This window comes from Prionailurus bengalensis, chromosome D4 (assembly GCF_016509475.1).
Source record: "Prionailurus bengalensis isolate Pbe53 chromosome D4, Fcat_Pben_1.1_paternal_pri, whole genome shotgun sequence".
NCBI lineage: Eukaryota > Metazoa > Chordata > Mammalia > Carnivora > Felidae > Prionailurus > Prionailurus bengalensis.
Genome location: NC_057359.1, coordinates 60,272,533 through 60,297,022, shown reverse-complemented (window position 1 = coordinate 60,297,022; position 24,490 = coordinate 60,272,533). Strand labels below are relative to the sequence as shown.

The 24,490-nt window shown below is 39.3% G+C and overlaps 1 protein-coding gene across 2 annotated transcripts in view; it reads right to left on the bottom strand.

Annotated features, from left to right (window-relative positions):
- Positions 1-245: 245 nt before the first annotated feature.
- Positions 246-24,490, bottom strand: part of NCBP1 (nuclear cap binding protein subunit 1) — a 38,004-nt gene continuing 13,759 nt past the window's right edge. The window contains exons 7-23 of one of the 2 annotated variants that reach the window (XM_043567456.1): positions 23,417-23,486; positions 22,742-22,957; positions 19,866-19,963; positions 19,104-19,167; positions 17,311-17,421; positions 16,493-16,557; positions 14,809-14,871; positions 14,500-14,574; positions 12,222-12,325; positions 10,103-10,225; positions 8,831-8,933; positions 7,941-8,034; positions 7,568-7,671; positions 5,417-5,531; positions 2,318-2,446; positions 1,667-1,780; positions 246-774 (exon numbers count right to left, since the gene is read on the bottom strand). In XM_043567456.1, coding sequence (XP_043423391.1) covers positions 661-774; positions 1,667-1,780; positions 2,318-2,446; positions 5,417-5,531; positions 7,568-7,671; positions 7,941-8,034; positions 8,831-8,933; positions 10,103-10,225; positions 12,222-12,325; positions 14,500-14,574; positions 14,809-14,871; positions 16,493-16,557; positions 17,311-17,421; positions 19,104-19,167; positions 19,866-19,963; positions 22,742-22,957; positions 23,417-23,486 — 1,762 coding nt within the window. In that variant the 3' untranslated portion in view covers positions 246-660. The remainder of the gene's footprint in view (positions 775-1,666; positions 1,781-2,317; positions 2,447-5,416; positions 5,532-7,567; positions 7,672-7,940; positions 8,035-8,830; positions 8,934-10,102; positions 10,226-12,221; positions 12,326-14,499; positions 14,575-14,808; positions 14,872-16,492; positions 16,558-17,310; positions 17,422-19,103; positions 19,168-19,865; positions 19,964-22,741; positions 22,958-23,416; positions 23,487-24,490) is intronic. The other variant, XM_043567457.1, reaches the window with a different exon arrangement.

Sequence of the window (24,490 nt, the reverse complement as noted above, 5' to 3'; positions counted from 1 at the left end):
GAGCCTTAAGAACTATGGCTGTGTCCCCCGCCTCCCTGTGGTTTAATTTAGAAAATAACTTTAAAGACTCTCAGGTGACTTATATTCAAACAGATTTGGGTAGTGCTAAATAAATAACACTTAATATGTGTAACATTTTAAAACACTAAGATCTGAAGAGAGAATTCTGAATGAGGGAAGAATTGTGAATGAGGAAATCACCAATCTTAAAATAGATTGAGATGATAAATCATGAAATACCAAAGTTTAAAAAACATTTTTAGTTTTATTTCAGCCATGTTAGGTTATCCATGAGCTGTGAAAAGCTATGCTACTTGATAGTAAACCCACCAGTTCTAGATACTACTTTGTAAGCTGGACCTCTAGTGTTCACATACCTCAAATCGCTTATCTTTTGTGCCTTAAGGAGAAAAAAATACCAGAACAGTTGTATCTGTCACAGATATAATACATCCTATGGTCATCGTCACATTGTCAGTAGGGAGTATTTGCCTTGTAGGGCCAATTAAAGGTAATCAATTCTCTATTCTTCACTGTCCTCCTCCCCCCTTTAGTAAGTGAAAGGGTGCTACAAGAAAGCAAGCATTCAAACCATCAAAAATAAGACAAATTATTTTGAGATATTTAAAAAAAAATCTTGACAGGGGAGTAAAACGACCCTTAGGCCTGTAGGGCACAGAACTGCTGGAAAACAGCCAGGATATGAGGGTCTAATTCGGCGGTGAAGAGCAGGTTCTCCAGGGTCACCATGTACTGCTGGATTATTTGGTGATGCTGTGGACGTAAAAAAGGGGGTGTTTAGATCAGGAGAAAGACCGCATAAGCAATCTCGCAGGACGTTTCCCTCAGCAGCCTGCCCACGTTGTGGAATGATGGGAAGGGTTTGGGGAAAAAAGTGGTTATGCTTGATAGGAAGAATGGGCTCCTGAAAAGCCCCAACATTAAGAACATGTAGAGGGAAATGAAGAAAAAGGGATGTTTGATAACTTAGAAACTGGTGAGAACTGAGTCCTTTACGTAAATGTAGCTCATGCTTCAAGGCTTGGCAAGAGTGCCTGGTGCTACAGACTAGGTTCAGCTGGGTCTCTCCTAATTAGGACCAAAGACAGGACTTTGTAAATGGAGCCCAGACAGGGACTGACCCGGCAAGATTAACAACCCGGGAAGGAGGACTAGAATGAAGGTTGCTGAAAGGTTGCTGAAACAAATATTTTGCAATAAAAGTTTTTTTGCTCTTATTGGTTAGAACATTTAAGATTGTAAAAGAATAGAGAATTAGCCAATGACCTGTTAATTTTTAACTATTCCACAAAATAAACCCAAACCTCAATATAGGTCTTAAATAGCTCATCTGTCTCACTGAAAATCAGTGGCTTGAGGCTATGTGGGAAGAAAGTGTCATGAAATAATCTCTTCTATGTGTGCCTGTCTGACTTGTATACACGGAGATCCCTACCGGACTAAAGAACGGCAGTTAGGAGTCTGAACTGCATATAGAACCAATTTCACTCTGAATATTCTGATGAGCAACAGGAGCAAACAGACATTAAAAGGGCCTTACAGACTATTATGAAACTTCCCAACAAATCTGACCATTTTTTAACATGGAAAGTCCTTGTGGCTGAGAACAGTGATGTTCATTATCTAATCAGGGTTTCCCACAAACCTGTAAGAAGATCTGCTGGAGCCTCTCTATACAGTTCTTATACCATGGTGTTAATACGCTGGTCCCATCGGTTTCACATCGTACTAAGTGCTCGGTCAAGATCATGATAAAACGCTGGAGAGGGGGTATAAAGTTAAAGCAGTGTTAGAGGGATAATTCTTATACCTCAAAACAATCACATTTTTGACCAAGAGACCTCAAAAGGCATTGCTTGTTCCACTCGGTTTTTGTGGTATCGCTAACTTTTGTTAAGTCAATAAATTCTAGAAATAGGCAGATAAGTGATAATGTTAGTATATCCTTTTTTCAGTACGTGAACACTTTTAAATCTAGATTATTTATGCTAGTAACTTTTCTCCACACCCATTTCTAAGGACATAAATAATGTTCATCAGGAAGGAAAGTAATCTAAATGATGAACAACTGGGAATAAATAGGAGTGAGGTACTCCACAAAAGGATCCTCAAAAAATGTTTTTAAAGCCTGGAGCAATGGTCATGTAAGAATGCTGTAAACGAAACAGAATGTGGAGGTACACATGGTTATTTCCTTTGCAAATTTTTGTGATTTAAATTTTTATAAATAAACGTGTACTATGATTAAAAATAATAGTACTGCATTTTTACCTATCAGTGTCCCAAGCTAAGATACCTGAAATATAACGAGGAAGAGATTCTTCTGTTCACTCTGAGCAGATTCCACTTTTTCCTGCAGTCTTTCTATTTGCTCCTCTAGAGCCCCATCTTTCCTGTCACTGCTTCTGTCGTCATCGTCACTTCGCTACAGGATGCACAGGAACAAAAGGAAAATGCCTCTTAGAATTCTAGTATGTTAGATCCCATTAAGTAAGAGAAAGGATGTTACTGTGTCTGGTCCAGTGCCACCTGAAGACTTGTATTCTCTAATGAAAGTACTCCACCACCCAGATGCACCTGCATACACCCAGAAGTCCTGTGGGCACTTACCTAGGCCAGGGAAACTTGGTGGCACCTATCATGATAACAGCAGTAAGAGTATTTGCTATAGAGCAGAAGTGAGTTATACCTTTTACAAGACAGACCATTCAGGGAGGAAGTGTTGGTTACATTTTTCCTCCATGCAAAAAGAAAACAGCTTTGAGCTCCATGGAAAATGTACAGTAGATTCTTGTTATTTACCATAGTTATGTGGATACATTTGTTGTGAATCCTGAATTAGTACTGAACCACTGCTCAGGGAAATACAGGGTTAGGTTCTTAGGGAGTCTTTGGTTTATTTTTGTCAACTGATCAACAAGTAACCTTATGTGTGTTTCTGTCTAAAGATAGCTTATTTAATATATGTGTCTTACAAATAATTATATACAGTAGTTCTTTATATTCAAACACTGCCTGAGAAAGATTTAACATCTTCTTGACCCTGAGTAACATGACTAAATTTCTTTGGCTTTCAGCCCCGCAAGAATGCTGTCTACTACGTTTTTTAAATCTATCCTTGTCTTATGAATCCACAAATTGAGCTGCTTTTCCACAGCACTTACAGAGGTTACTTCGGTCCTTGATGGAGCAGCCTCACGTACATACTGGTGAATTTCCTTTTCCTTTATCTGGATTATGATATTGTTGATTTATGAACACTGAATTCACAGCCAAGAGCATGGTCGTTCATGCCCAAAAGAAGCTCAACTGACTTATGTGTTTTTACTGTCAGACATGTCACAGCCTTCTTGCACTTAGGAACACTAGACAGCATTTCAGCCTTATGCTTTAGGGCCACTTTAAACCGTAAAAGCCACCAACAAAAGCCCAAACATGGCAGTAAATACATTACGAAAAGGATGCTTTTTTACGGTATAAGAAATGAAACAAGAAGGCAGAGTATTGCCTTGTTTGACTTTATCTGGGAACAAGCCCACTGGGCAACTCAAATTTTTCACTGCTCTGCCTATGTCTGAATGATGGGGAAAGCACCAGGAGTATTGACTTTGAGGTTACAAATAAATCTTAAGTGAGCTTGCAAAAATAGAACCTGCAAATAATGAGGATAGATAATATATTCTTAGAACTCTGCTACTGCTCACTTAAGTAGCAAAGTAGATGACCAGGGAAAGACCCGACAGTACTTTCCAGTCACTAATACAAGGCTCTATGACACTTCAGCAGTGACAACGGAGAGGCAGCTTTCCTCTAACGGCCCTACAGAAAAGCTGGGCAGGCCTGCACGCAGCTCAAGAACCTGCTCACCCTGGCAATAATTCAAAAACGGCAATAATTCAAAAATTATTACATGTAATAATTCAAAGCAGACTGTTCAAGATTCTGCTGGCAATGATGGGCTCAACATACCTCTGTTAAGCTTTAACGACTCCCTCCAAGCTCAGCCAGAATCGAGCATTCACTGAGGTGTCCCTCTGCACTGCCCTCCCCACCCCAACTTCGTGGTTAGGCGACTTTCCCAGTGTCACGTAGCTAGTAAGTGGTTAGGCCAGAAAGTGACTCCAGGTATATTACACACCAATGTCCTCGTGGTCCTTTTAGCAAGAAGGTAGGCATCACCAGATCTAGAGAGCCCATTTCCTTCTAGATACCTCCCTGTCAGTAAGGCCTCATCTATGACAGCCTCTTCCACCCTTAAAGCGAAATCACCAGAACCCCCTGTTTTTATAGACTTCTGCTTTTCTCTGTAACAGCATCTATTAAGGGGTCTGCCTTATGTTCTAGGCAACTGGGCACAAGTTAGTTTTCTCCTAATACCACACTAAGGCTAGGTTCTAGAGTACTGTTTATTGCCTGGTAGACCTTTCTATGATGAGGGAGATGTTAAATCTCTGCTGCCCATCACAGTAGCCACTAGCCACACTGAGCACTTGAAATGGCGTTGGTGTGACTAAAGAACTGAATTTTAAACGTATTTAATTTTAATTAACAGTTACATGTGGCTAGCAGTTACTTTATTGGACACCACACATCTAGGGATCAGTATGGCATAAGGGAAAGTCCTTGGAGTTTGACAGGCTCTGTCACTAACCATGTCACCTTGAGCAAGTTATTTTAAGTTCTCTGAGCCTCAATTTAGACATGTATAAAATGGGGATGACACCATTTACCTTGCAGTATTTTAAGTTTGTATGTGTCTACATACCAAACAGACACGTATATATGCAGATCTACGTGGAGACGAGCATTTGAACCTGCTACAGGTTCACAGATGTCATTAAATTTATTCCCACCCACTCTGGTAAATACACAACAACACTGGAGAATACTGTCACAAAGAATACTAGTACTACTATGCAAAATCACGGAATGCAGCCACTTCACTGCTTCCCCCCAAAATGGCTAAAATGCTGTACTTATTATTAATATGAGAAGTGTCCTGTGAACCTGGGAAGGAATGCCCCATCCCTCCCCACAGGACTGGGGAAGTGAGACACAGACCAGCTTCTCCCTCTCCCCTCTTGCACCAGAAAGTCTTAGGGAAACACAAGTGCCCTCTTTCCTTCTCTGCCTTCCTTTTGGGAAGGGCAATCATGAAGCAGATCCAGATGGCTAACTACAGAAAAGCAAGGTTTGTGCTTCCTTCCAGGCTCACCAACAGGAGAAGAGCGGAGAGCAACACCTCCCCCAGATCCTTCCTCTCCCTCCACTTCCATATCAGTTCTGCATAATTTGGCCTCAGAAAAAATAAGTTCCCATCAAGGTAATGAACTGAAGATTTTCAAGAGACTCTGGTATACTTTCTTGGACCACTATGAATTGACATAAGACTTACCCGTTTGTGTTGCCTTGCGAGTTTTTCTTTTGCTTCTTCCAGCTCTTTCTGGATTTTCAGAACATGTTTGTTCATCTTACGAATTGTGGAGTGCAAGATTTCCCAAACAAACAATCTTAAAAGTAACAGAGTTTGGTTACTGTATGTTAAAGCATGCTTCTAGAAAGACCTCTCAGCTTTTATAACCTACTCATTTTGAAGGTGATTCCACGCTTTAGGCAGAATTAGTCCTATTTCTCCAGTAACACATACTTTTTTTTAAAGAGATTGAGTGAGCCTGTGGGTGGGGGAGGGGCAGAGGGGGAGAGAGGGAGAATCCCAAGCAGGCTCCATGCCCAGCTCAGAGCCTGGCAGAGCCTGACACAGGGCTCAATCTCACAACCATGAGATCACAACCTGAACCAAAATCAGGAGTTGGATGCTCAACCAGCTAAGACACCCAGGTACCCCAATTTTTTTGTATTATAAATTGTGCAAACACCTATCTCTCAGGTCAGCTTCCTGAGGCAGTAGTGGGTCCTTATCACTTTTATTTCCATCCTTTACTAGACTTGCTAGAAGGTATGTGTACATACACTGAAATGAAATGGCACACCAGGAAAAAATGTACGTTAGGAACAAAAATCTATTTTCTCTCTTCTAAATTTAAACATCAGGTACTGGAATTTTCTCAAAACAGAAGCCCAATCTAAGGCTCATTTCACATGCCTTATATTACTTAACTAGCAGATATTCGGCCAATTCTTTGGAATATTTAAGAAACTTACTAGTTCATACTAGCTATCAACTGCTGGGCCTTTTTAAGAATAAAATAAATATAGGTCAGCTACTTTCTCAGTAAATTACTCAACTAGGATCACCTTGTAAGCGCTTTGAAATGTTTATTGCATAAAAGGTTTATTTTTTGAAGTAGCTTCTTAACTACATCTGTCTATAAATTAGTTCTTCCTAATGCCAAGATACAGCCTCTATAAATCTTGCCTTGGATGATGACAGCTTCAGTGGAAGATAATAAAACAGCTGATTCATAAAACTCCAAAGTCTTATGTTAGCAGACAAGGTACAAGAGCAAAGTATTTCAACTCTGGAAGGGGTGGTCCGGAAGGCTATGCAGAGTTACAAATACTTGAGCTTGGAGTTCAAGAACAGAGGGTGCTTTTGAGCCCTTTATCGGTTCAAGAATGCCTGTGTCTGAATTTTGACTCTGCACTTAGCTGGGTGACTGTGGACAAGATACTTAAGCACTCTGCAATATTTTCCTATTTTGTACATAAGAATGATAACGTAACCCCCTCCGTAGTGGGGGGTGAGGATTAAATGAGTTGCAGTGTAAATCGCTCAGGATAATGGTTAACAAATACGTGGGTGGTCAATTTTCTGAAGAGTTTACAGATCTGAGGATGTCTCTTGCCTTAATTTGCGAGTGCCAATCTGGCTGATATGGTAACTTTAGATCATACCCTTCCACTCTACGGATTCAGTTCATTTTAGACCTGTGTCCTCTGCAATAACAGATACGATGAACAGGGTAAGTTCTGTGATGGATTTTTAGATCCTTGTAAGATTCCTTTGTTGCCTGTTGTGTCAACTCCTGCTATTCCTGATCAGTTAGGAAGCCTGTGGACTCAACTTCATGAGTAAGAACGAAACTTAATGAGAAGTCTCTTTCCTGTATAGGAAATGGGTCTAGAATAAATCTTGTGCATTAAATCTAGGTTTTTTTCTGACTGAAGTGAGATACCGCCCTTCCCCACAGGCACTCAGGTGCCCACCAGACTCTCCTCAACCCCTCACTGCCATGTACTTCCTCTACTGTGACTGGTTTCTTCCAGTTCCTGGTTGTGCATTCCAGGTCCCCAGCTGAGCTGGAACTCTTCCCCACATCCCACCGTCCAGCTCAGATCCTGGCACATGGCCTGATCTTCTCTCCCAATAGTCTGTATCCTTTATCAGCATCCTTCAGAGACACTGCAGACTGCCTGGCTGTGTGGATTTACATTGTCCAGGAATCTCTGCCATGTCCCAATTCTATCTAATCTGGTGGCATCAGCATATTAACAATGTTTCAATCAGAACTTGGAGCTCATGTATGAGACTGAATATAAACTGATTCTTAGAGAATACAAACTGTGTAAAATAATCCACATTTACCTAGTAAAGTCTCGAGAGAGTTCTGAAGAGAAGATCCAATTTGCCACTGCGGCACAGTCAACAATTTGTGTACGGATCATCTTATCTACTAGCACAGCAATCATCTACAATGAGAAAAGAATCATCAGGGTAAATCACACTTGTATGTAAGCCACAACAATCCCGCTGCTACAAAAGTAAAATAGGAGGTCTGTGACATTCATTTTCAGTGGTTGTGGAACTGATCCATTTGACCATCAGGAGGTCTTAATTAAGATTCATTCTGCACTCTGGCTCTGGTACTTACTGTAAGAAAACTAGACCACCAATAAAGATTGAGCAAAAAAACCCGAGTGGCAACACTTAAAACTTTGTCTGATTAAATAGTCTTTACCTGTGGATGGTTCCTCCAGACCTCAAACATAACTCGTAGGACATGTAGCTTTCCTTCATCACTCTCAGCTAGGGTTTTGAAGACTTCATGAAACCTTTTCGCGGTGGGGAAAAAATACCACAGATAAACTTACTCATTAAGCATTTTAAGTTTTTCAAAGCCTTTCAATGTTACTGAATTTACAGTGCAACACATAAATGCAAAACAACCCAATGTTAACCATTAAGGATACAAAAGGTATGATTAGGAATTCGTGGTTTGTATGAAATTTGTCACACAACCTTGAGAGATTTACAAATATACCATTCACTGTCAGCTGAGGACTACAATTTACGGGGCATCTAAGAATAGGTGAGGGCTAAGGAATGGTCTCCACAAACAGGTGAAGTACCCTGACTGCACTTCCTGTGGGGGTCCTGCAAATCATAGACACTTGGAAGCCAAGGTGGGGAGAGGAGCCCAGTTTGCTCTGCTGGAGGAGTATCTACATATGCTGTTACTTCTTTTGGATTGTCTGATGAATTAGAAAGCTCTGTCTTTAGATGCTAACCTTTGGGTGGCTCCCCAAAATGTAGTCGGCCCTCATTTCTACTTCCCTTCCTTTAGGAAGATGCTTAGATACGGTGGGAGCTTCTTGACTGTATATATGACTGTCCCATGGACCCAGGTTTTTCACTAGGTTCTCTGAGGGGCCATATGAAAAAATGTACACATAGACTGACAGGAGCCAAATAGGGTTGTAGCCACTACAAATCAGAGCTCTATTAAATTATATGCCAATACTATTAAGATCTTCATGTCCAACAATTTTAGCTACAAATTTCTATACCCCTGGTATTCACCAAAGTTCCAAACCCTTAAAACAGAGTGTGTCTTCTTGTTGCACTTACTTTGCAAGAGCACTGAAGGAGTGGCTGAATGATTTGGCTGCCAAGTGTAGCAGAGTCTGTACAAAGACCTCTATTTTCAATGGGTTAAAGCTGAATCCTTCATCTGAAAAATATTCCACAGTAAGACAGCTAGAAAAATGCTGAGTACAGCAATTCTTTGTTCCCTCACCTGGAATGCTAAATGGGTGGCATACTCACATCCAAACATTAAGCCAGACATTCGTGTCATGTCTCTGAGGACAAATAGACAATAAAAGACCACTGCTGATTTTAAATACTCAAAATATAAAACTAAGCATGATCTTAATTCTTACTTTCTGGGGATTATTTCCCTAATTCTTCTATATGATCCATTTCTTTTACACATAACAAGTGGACTTCCATGTTCATATCGCTCTGAATGGTGGCAAGATAACATATTAATAAAAAGATTCAGCAAACCCTTAACTAGTAAGTCTAAGTCTTAAGATATCTGACAGCGTCTAAATTTAGGACCATCATTTTGACATATGCTATCTAAACACAATTTCTATCATAATACAAATTTCTCAGAAAAATCCAAACAAAATCCTAGTAATAAATAACCCAAGGACCATTCATGTTTTTATTTTGATTACTATGCACATGTCCTTATGTACAGATCTAACAAATTTTCCTCCAAAACGTTACCCAGTTGTCTGTCCCAGTAGACTTTTCATGTTTTCCTGATTCGTCTCTTTTGGTGCCAATAGCACATTGTTGCAGTTACTGTATGTTTCAGATATCTTTTAATATGTTCTAAGCCCCTCTCATCTTTTTTTTACCTTGTTCATTTACTGATTCAGGTGAACTTATAAATTACTTGCCTATTTTCCCACTGTTGCTCAGAAAAAACCCTAGGGGTTTTGGTTGGAGTTATATAGTACATACTCAGTAGGTGTTACACATCATTATTACAATAGCTTAAATAGGTGAAAAATCCAATTACAATTCACCAAATCTTCCACTCAGGAACCTCTCTAAAGTTAAAACAGGGAATGTTTAAAAATGAATGTAACAGCATATTTAACTTTGTGTTTAGTTTTTATACTGAATGTAAGCTATGTCACAGGCAGATGAGGATCTCTTTTATAGAAGGAAGAAAGTTGCTGGCACACTGAACTGACACACTGAACAGGCTACTGCTTAGAAGCATCCGTTGAGACTTAGGAGGAACTCAAACTGCCAGTAATGCTTTATATTTATGCTTTAACCTGGCCTATAGATAGTTCCGCTGAAGAAGTGGTCCCTTACCGTCATCATCATCCTGGTTAGGATTGGGTACATCTTTCAGAATGCTGAAGATTTCATCATTGGTTGCTTTACTTTTAAATGCAACAGCTAAACAGAGGGCAACTGAATGTCCAGGAAGAGAATCTAAGCACAGAATGGGGAAAAGGGTAGGATCAAGTTTTAAGACTGTTCTTATAAATAAATAGCTGAGAAATTTACGTAACTGTCTTTTGTCCTCAAATCCCTAGGCTTTTGTAAGCTGAAAAGCCGAGATTCAATGTATTTATTTCATTTTGGTCAATGCCCCTTCCTTCTCATTTTCTCTGAGACAGTAACGACTAAGTTTGTGTTTGAACAGGTGAAGGTTGCCAACTTGTGATAGGTTTTTTTTGCTTTTCTCTTCTGCTGAGGCCATACACTTGAGTCTACAGAAGCCAGATGCTCATATGTTGTGACTCTATGTGTTTACTATTGGTTATTATCTGTCGAGTCCTTATTTGTGCTAATATATACTGTATGGCATCACTACAGCAACTGGAAATCTTTTAACGTAAGGTGGACAAAGAGGTAATAAATCAAAAGACAATCCTGACATAGGAGTTACTAAGCACTTGGAATGAATGAAGTCAATCACAACAGGTCACAGGTGCTGTTTGCTTTTCCCTAAAAGTGGGAGACAAAAAAAAAAAAAAAAAAAGAATCTCGTGTCACTGAAGGGTCTACATTGTAGCATGGGAACCAAGATAGTCACACAGGAAGTAGCCAGAGCAACACAAAACTGGCTTGCTAAAGGGCAGTATTTATAGGAGAGGAGCCTTGCCGGACCCTAGAGAGAGTATAGGAATTAAAGACAGAAAGGGCTTTCCAGATAGAAAGGCAAAACCAAAAACCATGAGCACAGGAAAGATAAAAAAGAAGTGGCCTGGTTGGAGCAGGGGTCCATCTGAGAAGTGACAGATAAAAAAGCAGGAACAACTGTTAGGCGGGCCTTAACTGTTAGGTTCAGTTGTTTCTATAGGAAAAAAGCAAAGTCCATATTCAACAAAAGTCTGAGCTCTTGAGATCAAAGACTGTGCCTTCTGCTTCTCTGAGCCAGACTGAGGCAGAGCTCAAAACTCAGCACTCAGAGGAGTGCCACACCGCCTCACACTTCGCTCTTTCAGGGAAGCACAGTGGTAAGAGCAAGGCTGCTCAGTAAGCCTGGATGTGAGTCTGGGCTCTGCCCCTCGGATGCAACCTCACTCTGGCCTCACCTCTCTGAAGAGATTTCCTCGCCGTAAAACTGGTCTACTAAACACACTTGATTCTCAGAGAGGTCTCGAGGACAAAGGGACATAATAACGTAGGAAATGTACTTAGCATTGGGACCAACGGAGTTTACTTCAAGGAAAACAGGTGTAGCGTGAGGTGTAGTGGAGAAGCAGGGCACGCACAGAAGGCGAGGGAGGGGAGGGAAGGGAGTTCCAAGACGCAAAGAACTGCTGCCCAACCTGAGGTGGCAGGTGTGTGGAGGAGCCGCGTGCAGCGCCGTCTGGAAAGACTCCCGTGGAGCAACTACACACCTAACTCTCTGCAGGGACCACCAAGGTATGACGCCTTACCTTTGTTACGTGTTAAGCACAACACAGCACAGCAAATTCTAGGCCCTCTGATTCATAGCATAATCTCAGACACGAGGTGACCAAAAAGTAAGAAAACCGTATTTAAGAATTTCCTTCTACAGGCCTCTTGCTGGTCGGAATGTATCCCGTGTGCACCTATGTTCCCACACCTGAACTGGTACCACAGGACAACCAAGTCAAATAATCTCCACCGCCAGGACATTTATCAAGTTTGGGCTTTAAATTCAACTTGCTGTACTTAGCAGCATATTTAAAATAAGGTCATGGATATAACATTATAAGCAATATTAACAAAAAAGTTCACAAGTAATAACTAAGTAGGTCATGAATCTTCCAAAGGATGACAGGGCAAACAAAATAGTGACTACTGCAGATCACCTTCAAACAGACCAAAAAAAAAAAAAAAAAAAAAAAACCCAAGAAAAGAAAAAGTTTACTTTCTCCACCTTAAATAATGGATTTCAGAAATACTGGCATTAGTACTTTTCAAAGACAACAGGATTTACTTTATTACTTACTGCTACTTTCATCTCCATACTTGTAAATGCAGGTTGGGTTTGCAGGGCATAGAGCTGAGAAGGTAGGAGGAACAATATCTAATATACGCTGGTGGTAAGACAACCTACAATGCAAATGAGAGCCTCAGAAAATGCTGTTTGTTAGTTCCATTATTTATGGTAACATCCAACTTACCGGGAAAGTCCCATCTCCAACACCCTGGACTCAGCTGACAACCAAGAAGCCAAAGGGGAAAACAAGTCCTTAAAGCGTTTGTCATGACAGCATAACCTCCAGCTTTCTTCAAAATTTACTGGTTTGCAATGAGGGGTGGGCCAGTGGGTCCACAAGCCTGGTGGCCAAGGATGTGGAGTGGTACTGGGGTAAAGTGGGGCAGAGGACCTAGTCTCCATGATGAGGAGAGTGGTTACACTGTAGCAAATAAATATATACCAAGGCTAATGGGAGCCAAGTTTCCTACTGCCTGAAAAGGTATTTAGAATCATGGCAGGGGCGCCTGTGTGGCTCAGTCGGTTAAGTGACTGACTCTTGATTTCGGCTCAGGTCATGATCTCATGGTTCATGGATTAGAGCCCCACAACAGGCTCGGTGCTGACAGGGCAGACCGTGCTTGGGATTCTCTCTCTCTGCCCCACTCCCACTCTCCCTAAAATAAACACACTTGAAAAAAAATCCAGGCAAAAGGGAAGGCTAGAGAAAAGTGAGGAGCTGAGTTGGAATTGGAGAGATACACACACCTAAGTGGATATAAAAAGGTATGTATGTATGTGTGTGTGCATAAATGCATGTACTACCTTTGTCCATCCAGAATCAATGACATCCCAATAGCAACTAGCACAGCAAGAGTCCAAATCTTGGTTCCTAAATACCATACTCCATTATTAAAAACTTGGGCTCTGTGAATAAATAGATGATTCCAGGGGAGGGGCAAGGAAACACAAGATGAGCTTGGAACATCTTATGAAAAAAATAAGGAAATGCTTAATGAATGGAGGGAGATATTATGAGAGGAAAAAAAAGGACACCGGAGCCACAAGGGGCTCCCCCAATAAACAAATCAGGGACAATTTGGGCATCAAAATAATGACGGTAATAGACTGGAACTCACTGAATGAAATAGAAATCTATTAGTCTCTACTGATATATAAACACAGGAATAAATACATGAGCGAAAAAGGACAAGCTCTTTCTTACAGGAGAATGCCAACTAACAAATGTGGGCAAAAACCCGGAAAAAGAGAATCATTACTTGGCAATCATCATAGTGGTGGCAGACAAAAGTAACAGTTGTCAGGAGAGGTTTGATGAAGAAGAGGATATGAGTATAATCTCAGATTATCACCCACAGATTATTAATTAGTTACAAAGAGAAAAACGGTGAATTTCAGGTGGAGAAGCCTGGGAGACACTGACACGACCAGGTGGTCAAGGTTAACATGTCAGCAGAGAGATTCATGTGCCTCCTGATGGGACACGTGGCGAAAAGCACCGACAGCACAGGTCCTGAGTGTGGGCAGGAGACACAGGAGGCGGGGGGGGGGCAGGGCAGGGAACTCAAGAAAGAAAGGCCTAACTTCTTTACAACTGACAAGGGCATGGAAGACAAGAACGAACAACTGGTCAAGGGGAGAATGTGAAGAGAATGACAACTAAACGCTACCTGTGTGGTCCTGGATAGGACTGTGGACCAGAAAGAGAACAGACATATCAGGATGGCTGGCAAAATCTCAGCAGCGTCTTGGGGCTGGATGTCAGATTCCTGCACTAGAGCCAGTTTCCTGACTTGGAGGGTTGTGTGCCGGCCACCTGAGAGCGCATCTTTGTTTTGGGGGAAGATACAACGGACTGTTAAAGAATGATGCGACATCACATCTGCAGCTTGTTTTCAGAGAGTCCAGTGTAGTGGGTGTGTGTATACAGCAGGGAAAAGGAAGTGAACATTAGAACAAATGTGGTAAAGTGTTAACAACCAAGGAGTCTAGGGTACAGAGTTCTTTGCACTATTTTGGCAACTTTCCTGAAATGTGAAATTATTTCAAAGTACATTTGACAAAAAAACCAAAAAACAAAAAATTTATTGGCCTAATTCACGTGGAATCCAGATGACAAGTCTTAAATTTTTTTAGCCTAAATCTTGACTAAAAACTGAAAGGAAAGAGAGGAAGTACTTGGATTTAAAAAATGATATTCTGGACATACATCACACATACAAAGAAGAGAAAAAACCCCCAAAGAACTTAGGAGAACTAAGCTAAGCAGAAAACACAAAGAACTTACCTCATACATTTTTCTAGAACTTCTCTTACAAACTTTGGTTTGGGACTTTCAGGATCTTGAGTAAGACAATCTGACCTAAAGAGAAAAAAGCTAGTTTTATAACTTCTTACACATAATCTGCACTTATACCTAATGTGTACTTAGCTACAAGTTTCCTTGTACATAAGTTATTTATATATATGTAAATACCAAAAATGAACTAGATATTTCAGACTTCGAAGAAGACTGCTTTTGTGTTACAGCTTTAGATACTAAGTTTTATTATGGAAGACTGCAGAGAAAGGAAAGATAAAACATGTCACCACTTACCAATCTTCCCAGCTCCAACGGAACTGGAAGTTACTCAGATGATGGGAAAACCAATTAATAAACCTATAGAGAAGAGTGGGCAGCAGTGGGGAGATAGAAAGGATGAATGGTTGCAATCTGTAGCAGAAACTTATATAATGAATTCAGACTAAAACCCTGTTTTATCGAGTTAGAAGCACATACTCAACCAAAGCTGTAAATTCTCCTGCCACTTACCTTTTTCTCTGTAAATCCTACCATTCATCTTCTCCAAAAAATAAGTCCCATATCTCAGTCTTTCTAAAAGTACTATCCTTTTTTAGTAACAGATACAATCTGAATGCCTGTTTTGTGTACACACACACACGGCTGAGTTCTAACTCTCAAGTAATGCGTTATTTTCCCCATTTCATTAACAATGAAACAGAGCACCCCCCCCCAAAAGATCAAAGGAATTGCAGATAAAACATTTTATAAATGGCAGAGCCAAAGTATAGTCTCTCATCACCACACTATGCCCTTTTCACCACAAAATATACCATCCTTTCCCCCTAAAAATACAAGTGATCTAACCAAACAGAAATCACTTTAGTATAATGCTGTGAAATTTGTAAGTGCCCAACATATATTTGCTGAATAAATGACAAAACACAACTCCTAGCTTTATTAGACTGGGAGAAAAATCAGAAGACACTTTCTTAAAGCATGTCCTTCATGGATCTGTAATCCATGAAATTACAGATGAAATCTGTAACTTCAATCACTGAAATTACTCAAGATAATAGGTCTGACACAGAATAGTCCTTACTAATAATTTTCAGAAATGGAATCTGAACAATGACATGAGAGATCATGGAGGGGCTCCTGGATGGCACAGCTGGTTAAGCATCTGACTTCAGCTTAGGTCATGATCACATGGTTCTTGAGTCTGAGCCCTGCATCAGGTGAGCTCAAGCCCTGCTTTGGGCTCCGCACTCTCTCTCCCTCTCTCTCTGCCCCTTGCTCACTTGCGCTCTCAAAAAGTATTTTAAAAAAATCACTCCTTTGAAAAAGAAAAATAAAAAAAAAGATTGTGGAAATTGGAGAAATGTTCAGTACCTGTCCCCATCTCATTTGGGGGACCAAAAGAGGTAAGAAAGAGTACCAGCTGATAAAGCCTGGTACTCCCCAAAAGCCTCCCCAAAAAGGAGACAGTGGGCATGTAATTACCACACCTCTAAAAATCCAATATGATCTTTTGTATAAACTGAGTCTTCAAGCTGTAGTTATCTAGAAGCTAATTATTTTAAAAGCAGATAGTATTAACAAACAAAAATACATATATAACATATATTGATACATGATACACCGTATTAGATTCTGCTCCTGCATAGGAATTAGTTGGCATAAAGCCGATTTTAAAAGTTACATACCCAGTTACAGAAGAAAAAGTAGAGCTATACCAAAGCACCAAACAAATGAACAATGAATGAAATTAAAGAAAACCTCAGTACTGTCATTATTTCATATTGAAAGTTGGACTAGAAAATGTAATGTCACAACTATGAGTTTTATTATTATACAAAGGATTATCTTGAGAAGGCGAGAAAGAAAAATCAACTTAGAAACTCTTAAGAAGGCAAATGTTTTGCTGATCAAATTCTTGTATAAAGTACAGGGAGCAGAGCTGCTAACAATCAGTAAAGAACTAAGGCAATTACTATACCTGTCTACACACGTAGTATTCATCGTGTCCAAACGCATGTATAACATTTCAGTAGCCTGTGCAAGCTGTGAATTCGAGGATAAGGAAAACTATTCCTCATCCTCCTTCGAAATAAGTTGTGATAAAAAATAACATTTCTTAGAAGTCTGTATAATGACTGATAATATTGAGTATCTTTTTAATGTAACTGATTTTTAAAAAACTGCTCTAGAGTTATCAATGACGTACAATAAATCTGACCTATATACACCCAGGAAATAAAGACAGAGAAAATTGACATCACCTCCAAAATTTCCCCACACTCCCCTATAGCCTCTTCTTCCCCTCTTCCCCCATGTTGCAAGCAAATATTCGTCAGCTATCACTGGATTACTTTTCTAGTAATTTTGTGTAAATGGAATCATATAGTATAAATTTTTGTTTGGTATCTCTTATTCAGCATAAATATTTTCTAATTTATTCAAATTGCCTGCACCAAAAATTTGTTCCTTTTTATTACTGAGTCGTATTCCATTGTATAGATAGGACATATTTGTATATACATTCATGTGCTGATATTTGAATTGTCTCATTTTAGGTTATTGCAAATAAAGTTTCAATGAATATTAACGCCCAAGTCTTTGTAGAGAAACGTGCTTCCATTTCCCTTAGGTAAATACCTAAGAGTGGAATGGCTGGATTGAATGATACACGTATGCTTAATTTTTGAAGAAATGCCAAATTTTTCATGAAGTGATTTAAACCCACAGTAAGAAATATTTAATAATCTTTTAAAGCCAGGCCAAAGAGAGTAAGTTTACAAACCACAGAAAGGATACAACTTGGGGTAGCGAACCAGGCTGAAGCTTGCACAGCTCGATGAGCAGTGTGGTATACATCACATCAATGTGAGGGGGTGCCGGGAGCTGAAACAGCTCTGCAAAGATCACCTATAAAAGAATCATGAGTCAGAATTCAATTCCACAGGTATCTACGCACTTCTATCAGAAAGACCTCAACATTCTAAATGTAAACTCTAACTCCATGGCCTTTCTAATGAAAGAAGAATTACTTTTTAATATTTAAAATAATGTTCTTTAAAACATGAAGAACTATAACTGAATACTATAATAAAAATTGCATCTCAATTAAATAAGAATATCCATGCAATTAACTCCAACTCTGGAAGTATTGGAGTTGATTTGTGCAGCACTCACAGATCCACCAGGGTCTCATTCTTGTAAGTAGTAAAAACCCTTAGTAGACTCTTGAGGATAGGAACAGAAAACAATCAAGTCATTCCAGGCTGCTACATTGTAAAATTGGTGCTCAGGGGCGCCTGGGTGGCTCAGTCGGTTGGGCGTCCGACTTCGGCTCAGGTCATGATCTCACGGCCCGTGGGTTCGAGCCCTGCATCGGGCTCTGTGCTGACAGCTCGGAGCCTGGAGCCTGCTTCAGATTCTGTGTCTCCCTCTCTCTCTGCCCCTCCCCCACTCACACTGTTTTTCTCTCTCTCGCTCTCAAAAATAAACATTAAAATGAACAAAATAAAATAAAATAAAATTGGTGCCCAGAAATCTCTTTGGTAGCCCAAGATTTCTTTGCCATGACTGTTGCTCAGAAACTTGTTTCTGCCCTCCCTGTATAATTTGTGGAGCACCTACCTAGAATTCTACAGCTTGGTCTGCGTCTTTCTTCTCACCCCCATCTCCCATACTTCTATACTTCATTCTGATTATTTTTCACACATTTTTTAGATTTGAAATTTCAATTGACAGGTCAATGAGTCAAGTTCATAGCCTAACTTATTTATGTTTTGCATTTCAATTGACACATCAATGAGTCAAGTTCATAGCCTAAACATACTCTCAAGTTTTATAAAGAGAGGACAGATGCAGTATTTTCAAGAAAGCACATAAGTGCAGTATGAATAAAAAGTGTATCTTAAATAATACATCACATGAGTATTTTAAATGAAGGAATAATGCAATGGACAGTCTGACTCATGTGTCAAGTGAAAACACTCTTTTTCAGAACATGAGTCTCTACGAGGTGTTCAACTTTACTACTATCGCCCTTCTGTATGACTTAATATGGGGTCAAAAGCATTATTTATTCTTCCTACTTCCAAAAACAATTGGCTCTTTTGTTTTCTAGGAATACACAAAGATTCATACTTATCTGTACCTTGTCATACAGAGAATAATATACTTGTTAGAGGTCTGCTAGTAATAAGAGGCCAGATAGACATCAGTTAAGGATAGGACATCTGCGTAAAGTAATACAATATTTTAAATTATTCAAGCCAATTATACATCTGGTAAGTGGACAATGTACTGACAGGACTGGAGGTAACAACATTATCTATGATAACTATCCATGAATAAAGACATACTATATAAATAATTTATGGGCAACTCAAAATTCCATTTGGCTACTGGTCTCAACCTCCTCTTTTCTCTTTACTAACATGGCTAACAGAACACCAAAACCAAAAGCATTTTCCTCACTCCTATGTTAATTTATAGGGTCTGACAAGTTGCAAGAAAAAAAAAAACCAAGACTCAATTACACTCTAAAATCAGCAGAAAGATTCAGAAACTTAGACACATGCTCCACGTGGAATGCATACCTCAACTATGTGGTAGTTCAAGGGGATCTTGTTCTTCCCTGGATAGCTCACCAGCTGTGCAGCACTATAAACAATGTAACTGAAGTTAGTAAGTACACAAAGATACATGAAAAATCAAATAAGCAGTTGCAAAAGCAGTGTTCAGATACAAGGGAAAGAAATCTTTTCTGAAATGCTCCACATTTCAGGTACTTCACTTAAATATAGAACAAATTACTTTGTTTAACTCCTTCAAAGAAAAAAGAAGTATAAGCAATAATACTAAGATCATATTAGGATCTACTACAAGATTTCTGAGCAGATGACTCCCAAAACACTATCTTCCTTTCCATCTTACAATCTAAACCGAAACTTTCCAAGGCTTAAGGAAATACTAAAACAAAACTTTTCCAAAGCCTGATATCTAAGTGCTAGAAAACTATTAATATTCATTTATTCCCATAACATTCACACCAAAACCAGTTGGTCATTCATGTTAATTTGTCCATAGCCTTCGGCAAACACCCACACAAAAAAGCCAACATCATGTGCACATCACTACAAAGCACTATAGAACCTTAAAGCATCTGGACAACGACTATTTGAGTGTGAAGGGCCTTGAGAAAGCAAAGAAGTCTTCTCAGAGATTGGTTTTATTTTTTAAAAGGACAGAGCATCAGAAAGAGGAAGATTTTCTTACACTCTTTATATACATTTTGCTCTTACCAAATCAAACTTGCTACTTTTTCTCCACTCTAAAAGTTACCATGAAAACAATCTTACCAAGTCTTCCTTTCCTTCCAGTGGGACTTAATGATGCAGTGAAGATTCTCTTCTATTACAAATCTTTCAACTGAATGGCTCCCTGGCATTACAGGACCCTGAGAAGAAAAGCAAATGTATATATACTGCAAGCCTAGAAAAAGATACTTACTTTCATTTATCCAACAAATATTCCAGAGGTTATTCTGTTCCACACACTATACTGGGTGCTGAGGATTTTAAAAGTTCAGAAGTGTGAAAACTATTTCAGCAAATCTCACTGTCATGTTCACTACAATACAATGAGTGCCAGCTGCAGCGTTTCTTCTAGCACCCGACACCAGGCTACCATCACCCATCTCAAGCCAAAGAATCTGTATTATTAGCTCCATACAGTTTGATTTTTTAAAAAAATGTTTCAATGTTTATTTTTGAGAGAGAGAGAGAGAGAGAGAAGTGGGAGAGGAGCAGAGAGAGAGGGAGACACAGAATCCAAAGCAGGCTCCAGGCTCAGAACTGTCAGCACAGAGCCCAATGTGGGGCTCGAACCCATGACCTGAACTGAAGTCAGACACTTAACCAACTGAGCCACCCAGGTGCCTCTATAGTTTGACTTTTTAAACCATGAGTGGATTAACTTCCATAATAAATATGGAGAGGAAATATTCTATTTCAAACTGTATAGACATAAAAGGTATATATGCATAGAAAGACAAACATACTACATTGTTCAAAAAAATGGTTAGGAAACTACCTGCATGATATTTGTTTAAAGTATGTGCATAGCAAACAGGTTCAAAGAATTTATTTACTTACTATTTACTATTGTAGACTCTTAATGACCTTTAATCTCTATTAATTTTTAATTTTTTAAAATAAACATTTTTGGAGCGCCTGGGTGGCTCAGTCAATTAAGTGTCCGACTTCGGCTCAGGTCACGATCTCGTGATCCGTGAGTTCGAGCCCCGCGTCGGGCTCTGGGCTGATGGCTCAGAGCCTGGAGCCTGTTTCTGATTCTGTGTCTCCCTCTCTCTCTGCCCCTCCCCCGTTCATGCTCTGTCTCAAAAATAAATAAACGTTGAAAAAAAAAATAAAATAAACATTTTTTTTCAAAGGCCAGGACAAAACAAAATCCTCATCTTGAGGGGAAAAAATATTTTATAGGTATATGCTCTTCTGGCAAAGGAAAATGGGCATACAAAGGAGGCAATACCAATTAAGTATAAATGTTAAGGAAGTGTACTTATAAATTAAATATAAATACAGAGGCACAATCAATTAAAAAAAACAAATTTTGGGGCACCTGGGTGGCTCAGTCAGTTGAGCTCTTGACTCTTGATTTTGGCTCAGGTCATGATCCCAGGGTCGTGGGATTGAGCCCTGCATCAGGCTCCATCCCCACTGAGCATGGAGCCTGCTGAAGATTCTCTCTCTCCCTCTCCCTCTCTCTCCCCCACTGGCACACACACTCTCTCTTAAACGAAAATTATAAAAACAAAAAAAAGGAAAAAAGAAAAACAAATTTTGAGGTCCTGTTGTAGTTCTCCTTGCATGAACAAATGCCTAATCACAAACATTCTAGCCATCTTAAAGGTAAATTAGATTTCCAATCACATAATGTTGACTAAAAGCATTTCACTATATATGAAATATACCAAAGTGGGTAGCAAGCTGATAATTTTGTATATGAAACTGATTATCTGACGATTTTCTACTCTGAGATAGATTACACGTATACTAAATTTTCACTGGTCAGAAGCAATTTATCAGACAGAAAAGAGAGGACAGGAGAAAGAAAGCTGAAGTTTGACCTCAGGTGGTAATACTGGTTTTTATGCCTGTGGCCCTCAAATGGGGGCAATTTTGCCTTCAGGGGTCACCTGGCAATCTGTGGAGATTGTTGTGGTTGTCACACCTGACATTTGCCCTCTAGATGCTGCTGGTGGAGGTCAGGGGTGCTGCTAATCATCCTCCAGATCACAGGACAGCCCCGCACCAGAAAAAATTCTCCAGTCCCAAATGTCAATTGTGCCAAGGCTGAGAAATCCTGCTCTCTGTTGACTAGAATGTTCTAAGCAACAGTATGGTACTTTAGCCAAAACCAACCCAGTGATCACCATGCTTGCTGTTTAGCTATTAAAGCAGTCACCCAAATATATAAAATAAAGGATAGTTAAAATGTAAATTCTGATACCAAAGGTCCATATCAAAATTATATATTTTCTTAACTGTTAAAGTGTAATGGCTGCTAATTTGACTTCATAATAAAGAATATGTATATTTAAAAACTATAGTCAGCTTATACTAAACTTTAGGGTTTTTAAATTAAAAATATTTTATAATATTTTTGAAAAACAATTATATAATATGAACAGTAAGACAAGCTGTGAGGGTTAGAGTGAGATGGATAATCTCAAAAACTGGGGATTTTTCTTGAAAAACAGCCTTATTAAGAATAATAGCTAATATTACTGAGCACTCATGTGTCACAATCTGTCCTATGCATTTTACTTGTTAGTAATTTACTCCTCATTAAAACTTTATTAGAGCATACCATTATTATTCCATTAGGAAACTAAGAGAGGAAACTGACTCACCCATGACCACATAGCTGGGATCTGACTACAACAGGACTAAAACTCAAATGAGTCTGGCGGGTGAACCCACACTCACATGTGCACTGCACTCTCACACTATTTACACGTGCTAAGGAGAAGTGCTTGCACACGCAGAGAAACCATTCACTAAGTTAAGCCATTAACTTCACTCCTGTTGGTCCTCTCAGATAACGGACCACTTGAGATTAACATGTATCACAGGCATGATTCAAACAGGATTAAACCACAAGTACAATGTAACACGGGCCCTCTGACAGGAACTCTCGGGTGGTAACGCACCTCGGGGTCATCCGTGTAATCAAACATTCTGAAGATGACCCTTGGCATCGGGTACACCGAATCTTCCGTGTGAGGCGGTGGTGTGAAAGGAGGCAGGTTGTGCTGCAGGGCTTCACACAGGATGCTGTCAAAGGCAAGATAAGGTCTTAGGATGTGCCGCTCCTGCCAACGATCCTTTTTCAATTTCTGAATCTGGGCCCACAGGCAATCTAAATACTAAAGACAGATTAATTTTTAATAATTAATATATATATTTGGAGGTCATAGGAAAAAACATTTTGACTAGAATAAACCAAAAGTCAGTACCTTCTAAAATACAGGATACAAAAGTAAGCTAGCTTGCAGTTAAATATAGTACAAAGAACAGTGCTTCTTGTCTTTAATTACTTTATAAAGCCTACCTGCCTGAGGTTGTTACCACTTACACTTTCAATAAAAACATCATTTAAATAAAAAAGATCTCAACTCTATGATATCTGGAATCCCACAGAAGAGGAAATGCTTCAATTATATTCTAACACTTTTTAAAAATCCACTATATACCTAGGGCCATGAGGAGCTGGACCTGGATAGGAAGTGTGGAAAAGTAGCTACGGTATGTAAGTGGAATGATCCAGAATACGTCACTCCAGAGCTGACCGTGCTTGCGTGATGAGAGAGCGCAAATCAATTTACCTCTTCTTGCGGATGCGGTTTCTCAGCAGTCCACACTTGTAACATGGGCACATGAGTCTTCTGGCGTCTTCTAAAGACAAAAATGAAAATGTACACTTAGGTTTTTAGCAGCACGAAAAGATTTCACCTGCTTTGTAATTAATAAATGCAAATTAAAGCAGTAAAATAACACTTTTACCTATCAGATTAGCAGATATGAAAAATTCTGATAATGTAATTAAATTGTCAAAATGTGGGCAGATTGAACTTTCAGACCTTGCTGGTAAAGGGACTAACTGATACAATCTTTTTAGAGGAGATACAAAAGAGTATAATCCCTTAGGAAGGCAATTTGACTAAATCTACCAAAATTAAAATTGTTAAGGCACTGTAACCCAGCAAAGCCAGTTCTAAGAATTCACCCCCTCCCACAAATATATTTGTACATGTACACACAGACATACATAAGGATATTCACTGAAACATTTATAATAGCAAAAGACTGGAAATAATCTAAATGTCTACCAATAAGGGATCAAAAAAATTATGGTACATTAAAAGAGTGGAATATTATACAGCTGTTAAAAAGAAGGACATAGAGCTATACACTTTTATGCAACAAATCCAAGTTATATTAGGTGGAATAAAAAAAAAAAGCAAGTTGAAAACAGTGTGTGTAGACTGGGCTACTATTTGTATAAAAAAGGGGAAGGACATACACTCAAACGCTAGAATATTCATATTCTTTCATTTTTATTCTTTTGCAAACACCTATATTTTATTTATTTATTTTAGAAATTTTATTGTTTTGAAAAGTAATCTCTATACCCAATGTGGGGCTTGAACTTACAACCTCAAGATCAAGAGTTGCAGGCTCTACTGACTGAGCCAGCCAGGTGCCCCAGCAAACATCTACATTAAAAAGAAAGCCACTACAACTTTCAAAAATATAAAAACATTTAAAAAATTTATCACTTAAAAGTAGGTTAGTATAGGGGCGCCTGGGTGGCTCAGTCGGTTGAGTGACTGACTTCGGCTCAGGTCATGATCTCACGGTTTGTGAGTTCGAGCCCCGCATTGGGCTCTGTGCTGACA